At 40.1% G+C, this 14,751-nt stretch overlaps 1 protein-coding gene across 6 annotated transcripts in view; it reads right to left on the bottom strand.

Annotated features, from left to right (window-relative positions):
* mib2 (MIB E3 ubiquitin protein ligase 2) overlaps positions 1–14,751 on the bottom strand; it is a 51,301-nt gene that overhangs the window by 20,426 nt on the left and 16,124 nt on the right. For 4 of the 6 annotated variants that reach the window (XM_074644602.1, XM_074644599.1, XM_074644603.1 and 1 more), the window contains 8 exons: positions 13,646–13,817; positions 6,005–6,111; positions 4,486–4,680; positions 3,872–4,014; positions 2,556–2,663; positions 2,325–2,429; positions 1,067–1,229; positions 361–494 (listed from right to left, as the gene is read on the bottom strand). In XM_074644602.1, coding sequence (XP_074500703.1) covers positions 361–494; positions 1,067–1,229; positions 2,325–2,429; positions 2,556–2,663; positions 3,872–4,014; positions 4,486–4,680; positions 6,005–6,111; positions 13,646–13,817 — 1,127 coding nt within the window. The remainder of the gene's footprint in view (positions 1–360; positions 495–1,066; positions 1,230–2,324; positions 2,430–2,555; positions 2,664–3,871; positions 4,015–4,485; positions 4,681–6,004; positions 6,112–13,645; positions 13,818–14,751) is intronic. The other 2 variants (XM_074644604.1, XM_074644601.1) reach the window with 1 other exon arrangement.

Below are 14,751 nucleotides of genomic sequence, written 5' to 3'. Positions count from 1 at the left end.
TTACAAAAGTACATGCACCATGACAGAAGACTTTATCTAGATTTCTCACTCCTACTATTGTACCACCTGTCTAAGCTGAATGATATGACAGATATATGTTTTCTATATATAGAGCGGGGAAGTGAGATCTGATCACAAGTGGGCACTGGAGACACATTCTAATGCCAGGTGTAAACAGGCGTACTTATAGCTGTCCACTTGTGATCGGATCACGCAAGGCGCATGTTAATGCCAGGTCTGAACATGACCTAAAAGGCACTCGGGCACTTCAATTCCCCGCCCCCAGTGTTGGTGTCCTGGTGGAAAGAGCTCTTGGAACGGGCAGCAGACTGCAGCAAAGAGAAGGAGTGCTGCACTAACCTTGTCAGGATACTTCTGCACCAACTCCCGCACTTTGCTGGCACTGCCGTGTGCTGCCTCAATGACCAGCCGGCTGGGATTGTCCTGCTCTGTGGACTGAGACAGCAGCTTCTCCAACACTGAGATGACAGTACCTGAACAGAGACAGAGGTAGACAAGAGAGACAAAAGGATTAATTTAGCTTAAATCCGTCCAGTGTGAACAAAATGATTAGAAATGGTGTCGCAATGCCTTGCAGAGGGATAAGATAGCAGACACACGACGGGTTAATGGGTTTGTCAAAGCGGAGCTCAATGCAAAACCGCAGGAATGAGTGAAAATGACCCTCCATACGGTGCAATCTGACCACACACACACACACATTCACAAACACACACACACACATCCCTCTGTTGTCAAGCTCCCATCCACAGAGGTGCACATAACAGATTTAGTCATGATTAAGAGACTGCTGGGAACTTCTTCATGCTGCCAAAGCCTCTCGCTGTCAGCACGCAGGATCGGGACATGCTATAAAGAAGAACATTTGACACACATGCTGAAAAAAAGACAGACAGGGAATAGCCGTGACTGCAGCCTGTATGTGAAAGCATGCATGGCAGAGGCAGAGCTGCAATGAGGGCAGGGAGGATGAAAGAATGAATGCATGCAGAAGTTAAAGCTGGAGTGTTAGAGATGAGCCCCCTCGTCCCGGCAGAGGCCTTACTTCCAGATTCGTTAGGGTTCTCGGCTGTCATGAGGTTGGCGTCCACCTCCACAGACTGGGAAGAGAGGCACGCCGGGTTGAACGTCCACGTCTGGCCCCCAAACGCCACCCGTAGGTCACCATCCGCATATACTTTCAACACCTTCCCGGCCTGGCCAAGCACCTAGGAAAACAACAGTGAATAAGGTGGATGTGGCGTGGGTCGGTGAGAAAGTTAAAAAACAAGTGAGAAGGTTTGACAGGGACAAATAAAGAAATAAAGAGCGGAAATTCACCAGGAACTATTCATGGTTTTTAGAGCAGCAATTTCTGTGCCTCTTTAGGTGAATAACCAGGCCGCTTCGTGGAAGCGGCTCTAAACGAAGGTTGATTCCTGACGCACAACCAATGGAGTAGGTCACTTTTAATTCAGAGGGAGGTCTGCCAAATAAAGGCTTTACCTTAGCAAGCGACACAGGGGGTAACCTGAAGATACCAGAATACAGAGGTGAGAAAAGTCAAGTCGTACATCCAGACACGAAGGTCCAGAGTCAAGTCCCAAGTCAAGAGTTAAGTTATTATTCACCCTTCACCACATTTAATGCCATTTAAAATGTTGTCTCTCACTTTTAGTAACAGTTAGTGTAGTAAATAAATAAAGTAAAGAATATAGATCATTGGATGGTCATTACAAGTCAAAAGGTAACTTTGGTATATTTCAACCTGGACCCTATTTTCCCATGTTTTTGTGTCAAAGTGACAACAATTTCTTTCCATAATGTCAGACACTGATAATAACAATCAGAGCCTGTCATGACAAAAACAAGCACTGTTTAGTGAACGTAATATTACAGCGACGCTGCTCATTTGCCCTCGCAGCTCATTTTATGGCTGCTGTCTACAGCGTTCTCCCTCAATACTGGACCAATTTCAGAAATTATTTTGGCTATAAGTCAGTTAGCCAAAAAAAATGGGGCATTGGGTTCAGGTTGAAGAATACAGAAGTTAACCTTTAAGTCCAAATATGAGTCATGAGTGATTGGTGTGAAAGTCAAGGTTGAGTTACGAGTCTTTCCTGATTTTGTCAAGTCAACTCTAAAGTCATCTTAACTTTCATCTAAGAATTCATAACACAATTCTGACTCAAGTCCAAGTCTTGTGACTGGAATCCACACCGCTTTCACAGTATGGCATGAACTCAGCCTTTCATAACAAACCCAGAAATACCATGAAGAGTTATTATCAGGCTAGCATCTATTATCAGGCTAAATGAGCATACAGGAGCCATGCTGTCTGTCCACTCTCCATGGCCAGCCTGCAATCTCTTCACACTCTCGATGTCCTCCAACACTCTCACTAGTTCGCCAACTCCAAAAGTGTTCACCTAGTGGAAAGAAAGACAAATTGTTAAGATTAAAATCAGCTGAAAACATACTGATAATCCAACTACATTCCTGTTAAACTGAAGTTCTGAACAATGTAAGATCCTCTGGCAGAAGCTTATCAGTACCTTGGTGAGGGCCCCAGGATGGAAAGTCCAGCGGATGTTGTTGCTGTACTGGACTCTGACATCTCCTCGGTCAGTGATTCTATGAACAGTCCCGATCCGGCAAATGTACTGCAAACACAAATAGGCTGTTTCACCCAGGGTCTCCCTCTGCATGGCCGTGACCTTAATGTTCCCTTCAGCAGCTGTGATTTGAGAGTTGGATGCTCTGTTTCCTCTCACTCTGTTGCACGCTAACGTCCATCTGAGCCACTTATATAAAAATTCTGTATGCCAGGCTCAAGAGGCACGTGTGTTTTGACTGTGAGGCCATGTTTGGCTAAAACATAAGAGTACATATGATGCATAAAGTACAAAGAGTTCATTAAAACATGTTTGAGAAAACAAGGGGAAGCTCCCTTTGTACTTCTACATTATAGAGGAACTCAACAGGGAGTTATGGAGGACGGAACCTGCCAAAATCAAAAATAAATGAATAAATAAATACATGACTCGATAAATAAATATGTCATTAAATGCAGCAAAAATAATGTTAAAAATAAATGTAGCCATTAATTAATTGATAAAATGTCACATATATTGATATTCCTGTTTCAATTTGCTTCTTTATTTATTTATCTCTGTATTAATTCCCATATTTATTTACTTTTCTGTTTACTTTTCCCTTTTACTTACTTATGTATTTATTTTTATACATTTTTAAATGTATTTATGTATTTGTGCATGTATTTCTTATTTATTTTTAAAATGTTTGTATTTGTTTATATATTCAGGCATTTATTCATTTATTTATTTCTACACCTTTTTCCATTTGCATTTCACCCCCTATATATTTCCCCAAACTTATTTATTTCTGTACTCTTTTCTTTATACATTTCTTTTATGCATTTCTGCCTCATTATGCAAATGAGGGGGCTGTCATTCAAGGTGTGTCAGGGGGTCAGAGTGTATAGATTGACTATATGCTAGCCAGCTAGCTGCACTTCAGTCTTCATTCCCAGGGCGAAATGCAAAGGGAAAATTGTGCAGGAATAAATAAATTAATGCATAAATAAATACAGACATTTAAAATAAATATTAAATAAATAAAAAATATATAAATATATGTAAATAAATAAAACAGAAATATCAATTTATGTCACATTTTATCAATTAATTAATGACGACATTTATTTTCAATGTTATTTTTGCTACATTTAATGACATATTTATTTATTTATTTTATGTTGGCAGGTTCCGTCCTACATAGGGAGTTGTGTAAAGCTGTCTGTTAATATGTTTTGGATTTGTCTTTCTGGCAGGAGAGAAGACGTTAATACCTCAGCCATTTTGGGGTTCCACCCTCCGTGGCCCTCCTGCATCTGTCGCAGGATCTCCATCTCCAAGAGACATTTGACCTTGTCGCCCTGCTGGAAGGAGTGGCCTTCAGCGCTCTCCTGGCGCTGCAGCTCCGCGTGCTCTCCTGGATGGACAGGTGTTAATGTTGGAGACTTATGAGGGTTTTTCAAAGCCAGCATCAACTGCAGTTTAAGTTTCAAGCATGTTTTCTGCAGAAATTCATATTCACATCGTGTCAAATACCACAAAACATTAGAGCTGCAACGATTAATCGATTAGTTGTCAACTAATACATCAATCGGCAACTATTTTGATTGGTTCGAGTAATTTTTTAAGAAAAATAAGTCAATTCTCTGATTCCAGCTTCTTAAATGTGAATATTTTCTGGTTTCTTTACTCCTCTATGAAAGTAAGTACTGAATATCTTTGAGTAGTGGCCAAAACAAAACATTTGGGCACGGCAATCAGATTGTTAATGAAGGCCAATATTGGTCAAATATACTGCTTCCCTCCTAATTTTGCAGTGTGATTCCTTAAACAACTGAGAAATAAATGACTTTGAGCATACTTTGAAACAGGAATATGTCTATCTTACCAAGCCTTGGTAAGTGGTCTTTGTAGTAGAAGCCTCCTTGGCCGTCAGACACGTATTTGAGGTCTACCTTGCCCTTGTGGCCCATTCGGTAGACATTGGTGGTGCCATTAGACCAGGTGACGCTGGCCACGCTGCGACCAGACTCTGTGTCCCAGCCGCGAATGTCCACTACCTTCCCAACCTTACCCTCCCCGCCTACACACACATACACACACAAATATGCAAGAAACAATAATGCATCAGTGTGTGGGAGAAGGGGGAGATGGAGGCAGTGAAAGAAAAATCAGCTCATTAAAGAAAGAAAATTCGTTAGATAAAGAGAGTGGAGTTTGGTGTGATTCGATCAGGAGAAAAATGTGTCAACATGGCAAAATTTGACAAGCACAATGTAAACATTTGAGACAAATGAGATGAGAGACACAGAGGTGTGGGAGAAACATTTTCCCTGTAGAGACATAAGCTGACAAGTGTCATTCACTTCAAATTTCTAGAGCCAACTCAGTCGTTTAAAGGGATAATTTGGATGTTTTGAAGTGGGGTTGTATGAGGTACTTATCCATAGTCAGTGTATTACCTACAGTAGATGACTGTGAGCACGTCCCCAGTTTGGAGAAGCAGACAGGAGTTACTGCTGTGGACGGGGCGGCCAGCAAAACGTATTTTAGCCTCTATACATCAGGCACTCTTGTTAAGCCATTAAAAGTCATCAAGCTGCCTCAGTGCCTCTCCACACCGGCTAAACCAGTGACCCGTAAGACTACATGGTGGGCTGGGGGTTTCTGAGCATGCTCAGTGCTTCCTGTATGTGCTCACAGCATACACCATTTAAGCCTGATGAGTGACTTAACCAAACCCCAGGGCATTGATTTCAAAGACACCAAAAGGACATTTTGACTCATTTGCTGTAGCCCAGAAACGGGAGCGTTGCTATTCTCAGAGACAACGACGACCCCACCAGGAACCATAAAGACATATTAGCATTCCCTCTTTCCCTAAAAGGAACATTCAAGGGCTTTAATTTAGCCCACTAATGTGTGAGATTGCTTTCAATTATTATTTAAACTATTTCAAACATCAGCCAGTGTGGGCTGTCTGTATCTGAAAGAGAGTTTGTCACATAATGGAAAACTGCAGACATTCATGGAAGCCACAAAAAACACAATCTCTACTTTCTCAACACTTGCAACATATTTTAGGTGAAGGGGCTTCTCAGTTTATGCCACTACACAGGGCTGGAAAAAGAAAAACAAAGAAGATAAATGGACTCAGTAAAGACACATGCACATCTGTGAAACAGACTCAGATGAGTCACTGGCAATATAAATGCACGCAGACACACACTAACACGACATTTTGCGGGTTAATGAGACGTGAGGTTAGAATGTTATTATGGGTTGTGGATGGTAAACACTTTGAAGAGGAACAGCTCCATGCTCAAGGAGAAGGTAGGGGGCCTGCTGAGTTGGCAGCATCGAGTTAGTGGTTAAGAACAGTCCCCCCACACAAACACATCACTCACCGTCTTGGTTGCCCCAGTCCCAGTCAGGTCCACGAACCACTTTAACCCCCTGGAAGATTCCCTTGAGGATGATCCGCGGGAGGTTCTGCCTCGGTGCCAAACTCACTCTGTGATAAGAGCATGGAGACACAGCTGAACAAACTGCTCTACGGACCATCTAAGACAATGTTGAAGGTCTTATTGATAACATTTTTATGTATAGACTAGGGCTGTCAAAGTTAACGCGATAATAACGTGTTAACGTTAATGTGTTAATTTCTTTATTAACACAAATTACAATTGTTAGTGTGTAGTGGGCTCAGTTTTAAAGCTATAGTGAAGATACTGATATGAAACTAGAGCCCATTGGTACCAACCATGTCATACTAATGTTTCTGGAAAGAGGCTAAATAACGCTACAAACTAGGGCTAAATTTTGTCGAGGAAAAATTGGCAGGGCCATTTTCAAAGTGGTCCCTTGACCTCTGACCTCAAAATATGTGGATGAAAATGCATTCTATGGGTACCCACGAATCTCCCCTTTACAGACATACACACTTTATGATAATCATGCAGTTTGGGGCAAGTCATAGCCAAGTCAGCACACTGACACACTGACAGCTGTTGTTGCCTGTTGGGCTCGAGTTTGCCATTTTATGCCATGTTGAACATATTTTTTATGCTAAGTGCAGTACCTGTGAAGGTTTCTGGACAATATTTGTCATTGTTTTAAGTTGTTAATCGATTTCTAATAATAAATATATACATACATATATTTGCATAAAGCAAGCATTTTTTCCCACTCCCATGTTGATAAGAGTATTAAAGACTTGACAAACCTCCCTTTAAGGTACAGAACAGAGAAGAAAAGTGTGATTAATATGAAATTAACTATAGACAATCAAGCGATTAATCGCGATTAAATATTTTAATCGACTGACAGCCCTATTTTGTATACATTTACAATTTCTCGCCAAAATACATAATGCACAAAGTGCTACTTGTTTTATGTCTTGATATATATGTGCGTCCTCCACCTAACTGACAACATTAGTTTGCTAAACGATGTGGCAGTTGCTCCACAAGTGGTCAAGAGATGTGCAGGATGTACGCTCCTTAAGACAAGGGTTTTCTTCTGATAGGATTTCAGGACTGTGAACGGCTAAACTCAAAAAACACATTTAGAAAGTCTATGCATACAATAGCTACTGACATCAGTGTCAACACTATCTACTACTACACCACGACGACTATTTAACACACAGACAGTCACATCCTCAAAATCTGACATACCTTATGGTAAAGATTTGATCAGATCTTGGTGCAAAGGAGCTACCTATTCCCATACTTTCTTGACGAGATCAAATCCCAGCTTCCATTTAAAGCAAACAGCTTTTTGGAAAGTCATATAAAATCCAAAGTGATCAAAAGAAAAAGAGCCTTGTGAGAGCTGTCGTCCTCAGGGAGCCTCATCGAGGCTTTGCTGCTCCAACATGTTTCTCTAGCACTGGGGCTTTCCTTAAAGTTAGCTTTGGCTAACTTCATCCTCCGTCACTGGCTGGATTTTCCAGGTTCCTGAGTGCTATAGCAGGACATTTGGATCTTAGAGCCAACTGACGACAAATCTCATGGGACTGGGCTTCTGTGACGAGAATGGTGTTTATCTGTAAACAGAGCTTTGAGCCTAATCCCTAGACAGCAGATCTAAAATCAGGCCACCCCAGGGTAAGGTATAGAGCATCTACAGGCTTGAATATTTAAATGTCTGCATCTAAATATATATAATAGAGATACAAGAAGAAATGTCTGGACAAACACATTTTCTCTGCATTTCTTCAATGTATTAAATTGGTTGCTCAGTTTTTAGAGCTTCGAGGAATTCATGGCGCAACATTGATTTAGGTATCAAGAGTTATAGAACTGTTTATGACAGGATAGCTGGTCACTAAGTATAGTGAAGAGGATGTAAACTGACAGATGTTCCTGGAAACAGGACCTCATGTTGTTTCTCAGTGTAGCTACTCTGAGAAAGCACAGCTCTTTCAAGGGATCAAGATTTTTAATCTTGTTAGGCGAAACGTCACCTACACACCCATTGACTCGATGGCTGGGTCAACAGTCAGACAAAAGAAAGCTTCAATGTTTGAAAGAAAGGCAACGAAATATATCGAATTACCAACAAAAGAAAATAAGAATTCACATAAAAAAAAAATACAATGAGGTTATGAGTTAGTGTAATGATACCAGTTGTGGGTGGAATGATGTTTCAGAGATTTCACCTCGAAGTAAGATGGCCCTGGTTTGAAATGTCAGCCCTGTTTGCATTTAGTCTACGTACTAGGAGTGTAAATCACAAGTTTCATCACAATACGATATTACATAGATTCTCTGGACAACGATACGCTATTTGCTGATATCACAAAGTCTGCCACGAAACGATTTTGATTCAATTTAATTCAGGGGCCTGCGATAGATATGAGCAATCATATGTCTATTTAACACAATCAGTTACATTTATATTAACTCACAAAAAGCAACTAAAATATGATTTGACAATTTTACTACTGGGCTCTGTAGGAAGGAAGGAGGTGCACTTGGACGAAAATAATGACACAGATGTGCCATGGGAATAAAAATAAAGACGCCTCTTAAAGATGATGCTATGTATCGATATTTTCACTTTGCATCGATGATATTGGATCGTTGATCATTGAATCAATATATCGATCCAGATCGATTGTTACACCCCTAGTATTTACTATAATGTGTTTCTGGTACCTTCACTACTGTGGAAACACAACTTTCAATCATACATTAGAATATTGACTTGAGTCTAACTCTTTGCTTTAGTCCACACTTCACCTACCAAAGCACCCAAACCATAGCATATGCACATTATTTATATAATTATAGTATTACTGTATTGTATTTTATTGTATTGTTACCATTTTTAATGCCTTTTTATTGCTTGTTTTTATTGCTATTATGCTGCAAGGTCAAGGAGCCAAAACAAAATAATTTTACTCTCTCATACTTGTATAATTGTGATGTAATAATAAAGGAATCTTTAATGTTGAAATCCTTTTCAAATACATTGAAGAAGACAGCAGTTTTGTGATGGGAGTGGAAATGAGGAAGAAGTGTGAAGATCTATACATATATTTCAGACGAGAAATGAGCATAGCAATTCCAGTTAGCCCACTAGAACCAAATTCAGGTGGCTAGAAGACAGAGAAAGCTCTGGAAAGCTCTGCAGGTCAGTAGTGGGGTTGGGTTGGATAACCTTAAATGTAATGCTACAGTGTAGCTTGATGTGCAAGGGAAGGATTAAGCATTGAGTTGACCGGATATGTTCCCTGGAATTGCGTGTGTCTTGTTTGTGTGTTGAAGAGCCGATTAACCAGCTGCACACCCACCATCTCCTCGTAAACATATGGTGCACGCATATGCTGCCCTGAGCACTGTCAGCATACACACACGTGTGTCAATGTAGTGTAAACATCTGAAAGGGCGGGGCCATCCATCCATCCATCTATTATCTGTAACCACTAATCTTATTCAATAATGCAGCACTGGTACACAGCTTAATGCTTTGTGAGCAGCACCTTGATTTGCTCCCTATCCAACACCTGTTATCAAACATGTCTTTTAGGAAGTTGAAAATGTTATCATGCTAATCCGCACAGCTGAGCATGCTAATCCAGTTAAATCTGTTGTAATTACAATGGGACACTCGTGTACTAGTACATCCGACTCAGGTCTCACACCATGTTTGTGATGGTACAGCTCGAGTGTCAGTGAGCTGCAGCAGTTTATAGTGTCGACAACTTCCCATTGTCCCCTCAGGACACCAACAGCGTTTCTGCCTACAGTATGTGAACTACAAATAGATCTACCCTGCTTAAATAGTCTCTAAACCCTCACACATGTTTGGTCCACATGAAAGGAGTCTCTCTTAGCTATGTTAAGCCCAAATCCCAGTCTGCTGCCGACACAACAAGAAGCCCCACTCATTATGAAACCAAGCTAAATTTGTCTTTCCAGGCAAATATCAAGTGTGTCCCATGACTGCCAGATTATAAATTAGTCTTTTGAAATGCTGTCAGTGAAATATGGGTCAGTGTGGTCTGGAAATAAAGAAACATTGTGCGTTTAGCAGCACATACTGTAGAGTGCTCCTCTATTTCATTCATCTGACAAGAAAAGAAATGACTTTCATGTGATGTTCTCCCACATTTACACCCCTTCTCACTGCTGGGTGACAATCACAAATCCATATTTAGTGAGATTATGCAAAGATGCATTTGATAAAAAGATGAAGAGAGAAGACAAAACTGAATATTATGAAACTTGAACTTGGGTTTTTTTTCAACCTGGGAGAGTGCTGTAGATGGCAGCTGCTCACAGGCTGCAATGTAATCCTATTGGGGCAAGCTGGTACTGTCATTTACATCCACTAAAAGTGCTTGTTTTTGCCATGACAGGCTTTGACTTTTATTATAAGTGTCTGACATTATGGAAAGAGCCTCGCTCAAGGAGAAGTCTCGTGTTGAAATCTGGCGAGGTGGCATGTTGCCGGAAGACAGCGGTGGAATAGTGGAATACATCCATGCAAATGCAAGCGAATATTAACTATGAAATGTAAACAAATATTCTTAGTTTCAGGTGATTATACACTGAAGAAAACAACCGTATAAATATTATATTCCATTTCAGCCGATAGATATCTCTAAATGTAACACACTGTTCCTTTAATGTCACCTCCAGGGGGTGTATAATTGCAAATAGGACACGGATTGAAGAAGTTAAAAGGAATGATTGGATACTGAGTGGAAATCATAAAGAAGTCAGTCTACTCTAAAGGACACTGCTGTCATTAACCAAATATAGAACATTGTACATTTAGAGTAGTCAATGATGCACACCAAACCAACATCCTCAGCATCGTCTAAAAAGTCATAAATACATGATACTAGACAGAAGCTAGGACCAGTGATGTTTGAAGATTTAATTCACATCATGGCTGGCTGACTGACCTCAGCTGTCTTTTCTGCCACTTACGGATCTAAATATACCATCATGTTTCAGATTCAATAAAAATAATCTCCTTGAAAGCAATAACTGAGACAAGCCCTATGTGTTATCAGTGACATCAATCCATTCAGAAGTGCTGCAGACAAACGTCTTAAACGGAGCTACATTTTCTCAATATCATTCAGATTAGTGAAACTAATTACAGGGCTGTAAGTATTTTGAAAGGCAATATTCATCCATTTAAGAAATATAGTACTGAAGGTATCCTACAATAGTCTTTCAAATCTTAATCTTGTTAGTTTTATACAGATTATTTTATCTATATGCAACATTCATACTGAGGGGTTTAAATTACTTCCACTTCTATTATTCTATTATTACTATTACTATTCTTCTTCTATTGTGGCCTCAACCAATGTCGCACGCTTAAACTATAAAACGATCCTTACAGTATAAGACTACTAAACAACAGCAAATACTTACAGTAGGATTTAGTCTTGGCTGTGGTATTAATTAACATACATTTCAATGGTAGCACGGATATAAAGGTGCCTCACCACTAAAAAAAAGTAGGGAATATTTTTTCAGTTATTTCTTCTTTTTAAGTTTAGCTTCGTCTCACTCAGATGTTACATACCACACTTGCTTTTGATTACTGAGGCAACATTTAAATAACTCAGATTAAAGATGTGGATGCTCATAGTAGCACTTTTTGACACATTTATCCACAAAGGCAGTTTGCTATACACAGATATCTTTTCTAACCAATGTGATCAAACACATCTGATCTTCATCTCTCAATGTATTAATTCAAGGTATCCTAAAACTGAAATTGTACTATACTGTAAATAATTAGAAATCATTATACTAATCAACATGTCTCAAAAACATTTCCCCCAGTTCAATGAAATGAAAAACGTCTTTTCAGTGAGAATGAGCGAGTATTTGTGCAGCGTCCACAGATGGGGGGGCAGTGACCTGTTTTGACCGGTTTGGAGGGTCACATCAAGGTGTTTATAATGAAGGACACTGCTGAGCCAAACATTTGCGCCTCAATGACAAATCAATACTTCTGAAGAGAAACTGAGGTGGGGGACGAAATGAGATTCCATCTACCGTCAGAATATTGAATGATTACTGCAGGCCAGGTTTCACCTAAAGCCCAAATCTGGTATTGTTGCACAGCTCACGTTCCACCCCGACCACCAGAGTCAAAATGGTCCACAAATCAAATGAGGACTCAACCTAAATCCAAAAAGACTTTAATAAAGACATTTCTCATATCTAGTGAGAATGTGATCACAGGAAGTAATAGCAGGAAGTGAAACCAAAGACAGAGAGAGATGGCAAGGATACTGGATTCAAGTTATGACCAGGTCAAGATTTTGAGCTAGGGGTGTAACAATTCATTTCCTCCGCTGCTGTATAAATTAAACAAGACATGTAAAAATTGTGAAATCGTTGTGCTGTCTGTGGTTTGCAAACTCTTAAAAATAATAACCACTACCACTTTTGCACCTAATAGCTAATTAGAAGATTTAATCAAATCAAAGTTAACAAGTCTTGATCCTCACCCCTATTTTGCACCATTCATTGGACAGCAGGCAAAGAAAAATAAATGGAACTATGTTGGACCTGGACCAGGCTAAACTATGGAAGAAATCTGGGTCATACATATCACCTCGTTAAAATGAGAACGGGCCATCCAGCTGACATTCAGACGGTGCCTGAAGCAGTTTGGGGCTTTACTGTGAACTGATGCAGAAGAGTGGATTCTGAAGGGAGAACTCAGCTAATCTGGATTCGTAGGACACTTGGAATCAGCTCACTAAACATTTATACACCGCAAGGCCAAGTGTGGTTTGAATAAGCTGACTTAAGGCTAGCCGACCATTTGAAAAAAATAGTCTTTTGGAAATAAACCCTGATAATATCTGGCCGGATAACAGACAACAGATCCTGACCACAGCCAGGCAGTATATTTAATTTAAGTTTTGTTATTAGTTTACCATGTGAAACTTAAAGGGGTCCATTATTTTTGAGTTTTTATGTTATTCTGTATCTTCTTTATGTATTCAAATCCAAACATTCAAATTTTGGTCAAAGTATGTATGTTTTAGCGTCCACGTGACTTGACGTAGGTTTCTGCACGTTGAGGCTGCTACATAAACAGTTTATATATAGTACGTCCTTATTGTCAGTGAATTACGTAGAGTAATTTAGATGGCGGTCGGCATGCCCCCAGTTTGGAGCAGCAGACAGGAGTACTGGCACAGAAGCCAAGCAATGTACTGCTGTGGAACGCCATTAGTTCAGATCCAAAAGTCACATAATAACACAAACAAACTAACCCATCAATGCAGAGGTAGATCAGCAACTAACGTGCTCTGCGAGGTTAAGTTACTGTTTTTGTTTTCGCAGAACGCGGGGAGTATACAAACAACCTCACTTAAAAAAATAAAAACTAACCCTTTCAGTTATTTCTTAACGTTGACTCAGCTAGTGCTAGCATTCACATTATGCATAACCTTATTGATTAGCTTACCTTGGTAACCTACGTCACTGCTTTTTGCAAACAATTTAAATGAGGATCAATTGTGCTGGGGGAAGTGGCAGTGCAGTACTCACGGCTGGGAGTGTGCCGTCTCGTAGCGCTCGAAAGCGTGGTTCAGGTCGTGCTTGTTGTTCATGTAACATTGGGTGCACAAGTCATAGTCGAAGCACACCTTGCACTTCCATCGCATTCCCATGATGCCATGCTTCTTGCAGCTGTCACAGATGATGTTGGAGTGACGCACGCCTGGAGGGGAAGGAGAGGCATTGAAGAAAGTTGAGTGGGGTTATAAATTCAACATGCCTGAGGTTTCTATAGTAAGATGCAAGTAATAAACTACTATGTACCTCCTATATGTAAGTCACTGAAGCAGTCAAGGCATATGTCACATCCTTACCAATGTTACTTATCACATTGGCTCGTATCATGAGATGTGGAAGAACTGAAGCACAAACATCATGACAAAAATACCCCCACCCCCCTAGCTCCTCATCTGTTCTCCTCCTCCTCTTTCGCTCCATTAAAGGGCAAGCTTCTGAGGCAGAAAAATGTCGCTTTAAATGGAGCAAAATTGCTAATGAGTCCCGCATTATTGTATGTGTCATTCAAGTCCAGAATAGAGCTGATGATGAGAAGATAGTCTTTACTGTACCATGCTACTCAAAATAGGCTTTGTGAAGGTTATGTGAGTTAAAAGCTGATAATTTGTGCTAAAAATGAACATCCGTTTGGTTTCTGCTGTGAAACTACAGAAACCAATAATGATGATGTCTGAGGGTTCTCAATGTTGTCCTGCCAATGACCACATTTTAAGGTCCCAAGTTCTCATGACCCCAGCAGCAAACGTAGGCATGTGAATTTGAGTATGGCATTCTTTTGTTTTCTATAATCAAGAGCATGCAGGCAGCTGCAACTTGATTAAACAGAAAGGCTGAACTTATCTTTTTTTTTTATGAAAAACCAGGGCTGTCAAAGTTAACATGGGCTGCCGCCGGGCCCTCCCGCTATTCGGACATTGTAGTTGGCTCAGTTTTAAAACTAGAGTGAAGATACTGGTATCATATGAATCTGGAAAACCTAAGGAATCCATTGATACCAGCCATGACATACTAGTTTGTCACTAAAGAGGTTAAATAATGCTCCAAACTTACACTTAATTTTGGTGAGGAAAAACACCATG

This window comes from Sebastes fasciatus, chromosome 8, assembly GCF_043250625.1.
Source record: "Sebastes fasciatus isolate fSebFas1 chromosome 8, fSebFas1.pri, whole genome shotgun sequence".
In the NCBI taxonomy this organism is placed as follows: domain Eukaryota; kingdom Metazoa; phylum Chordata; class Actinopteri; order Perciformes; family Sebastidae; genus Sebastes; species Sebastes fasciatus.
This window is presented reverse-complemented; position numbering and strand designations above follow the sequence as displayed.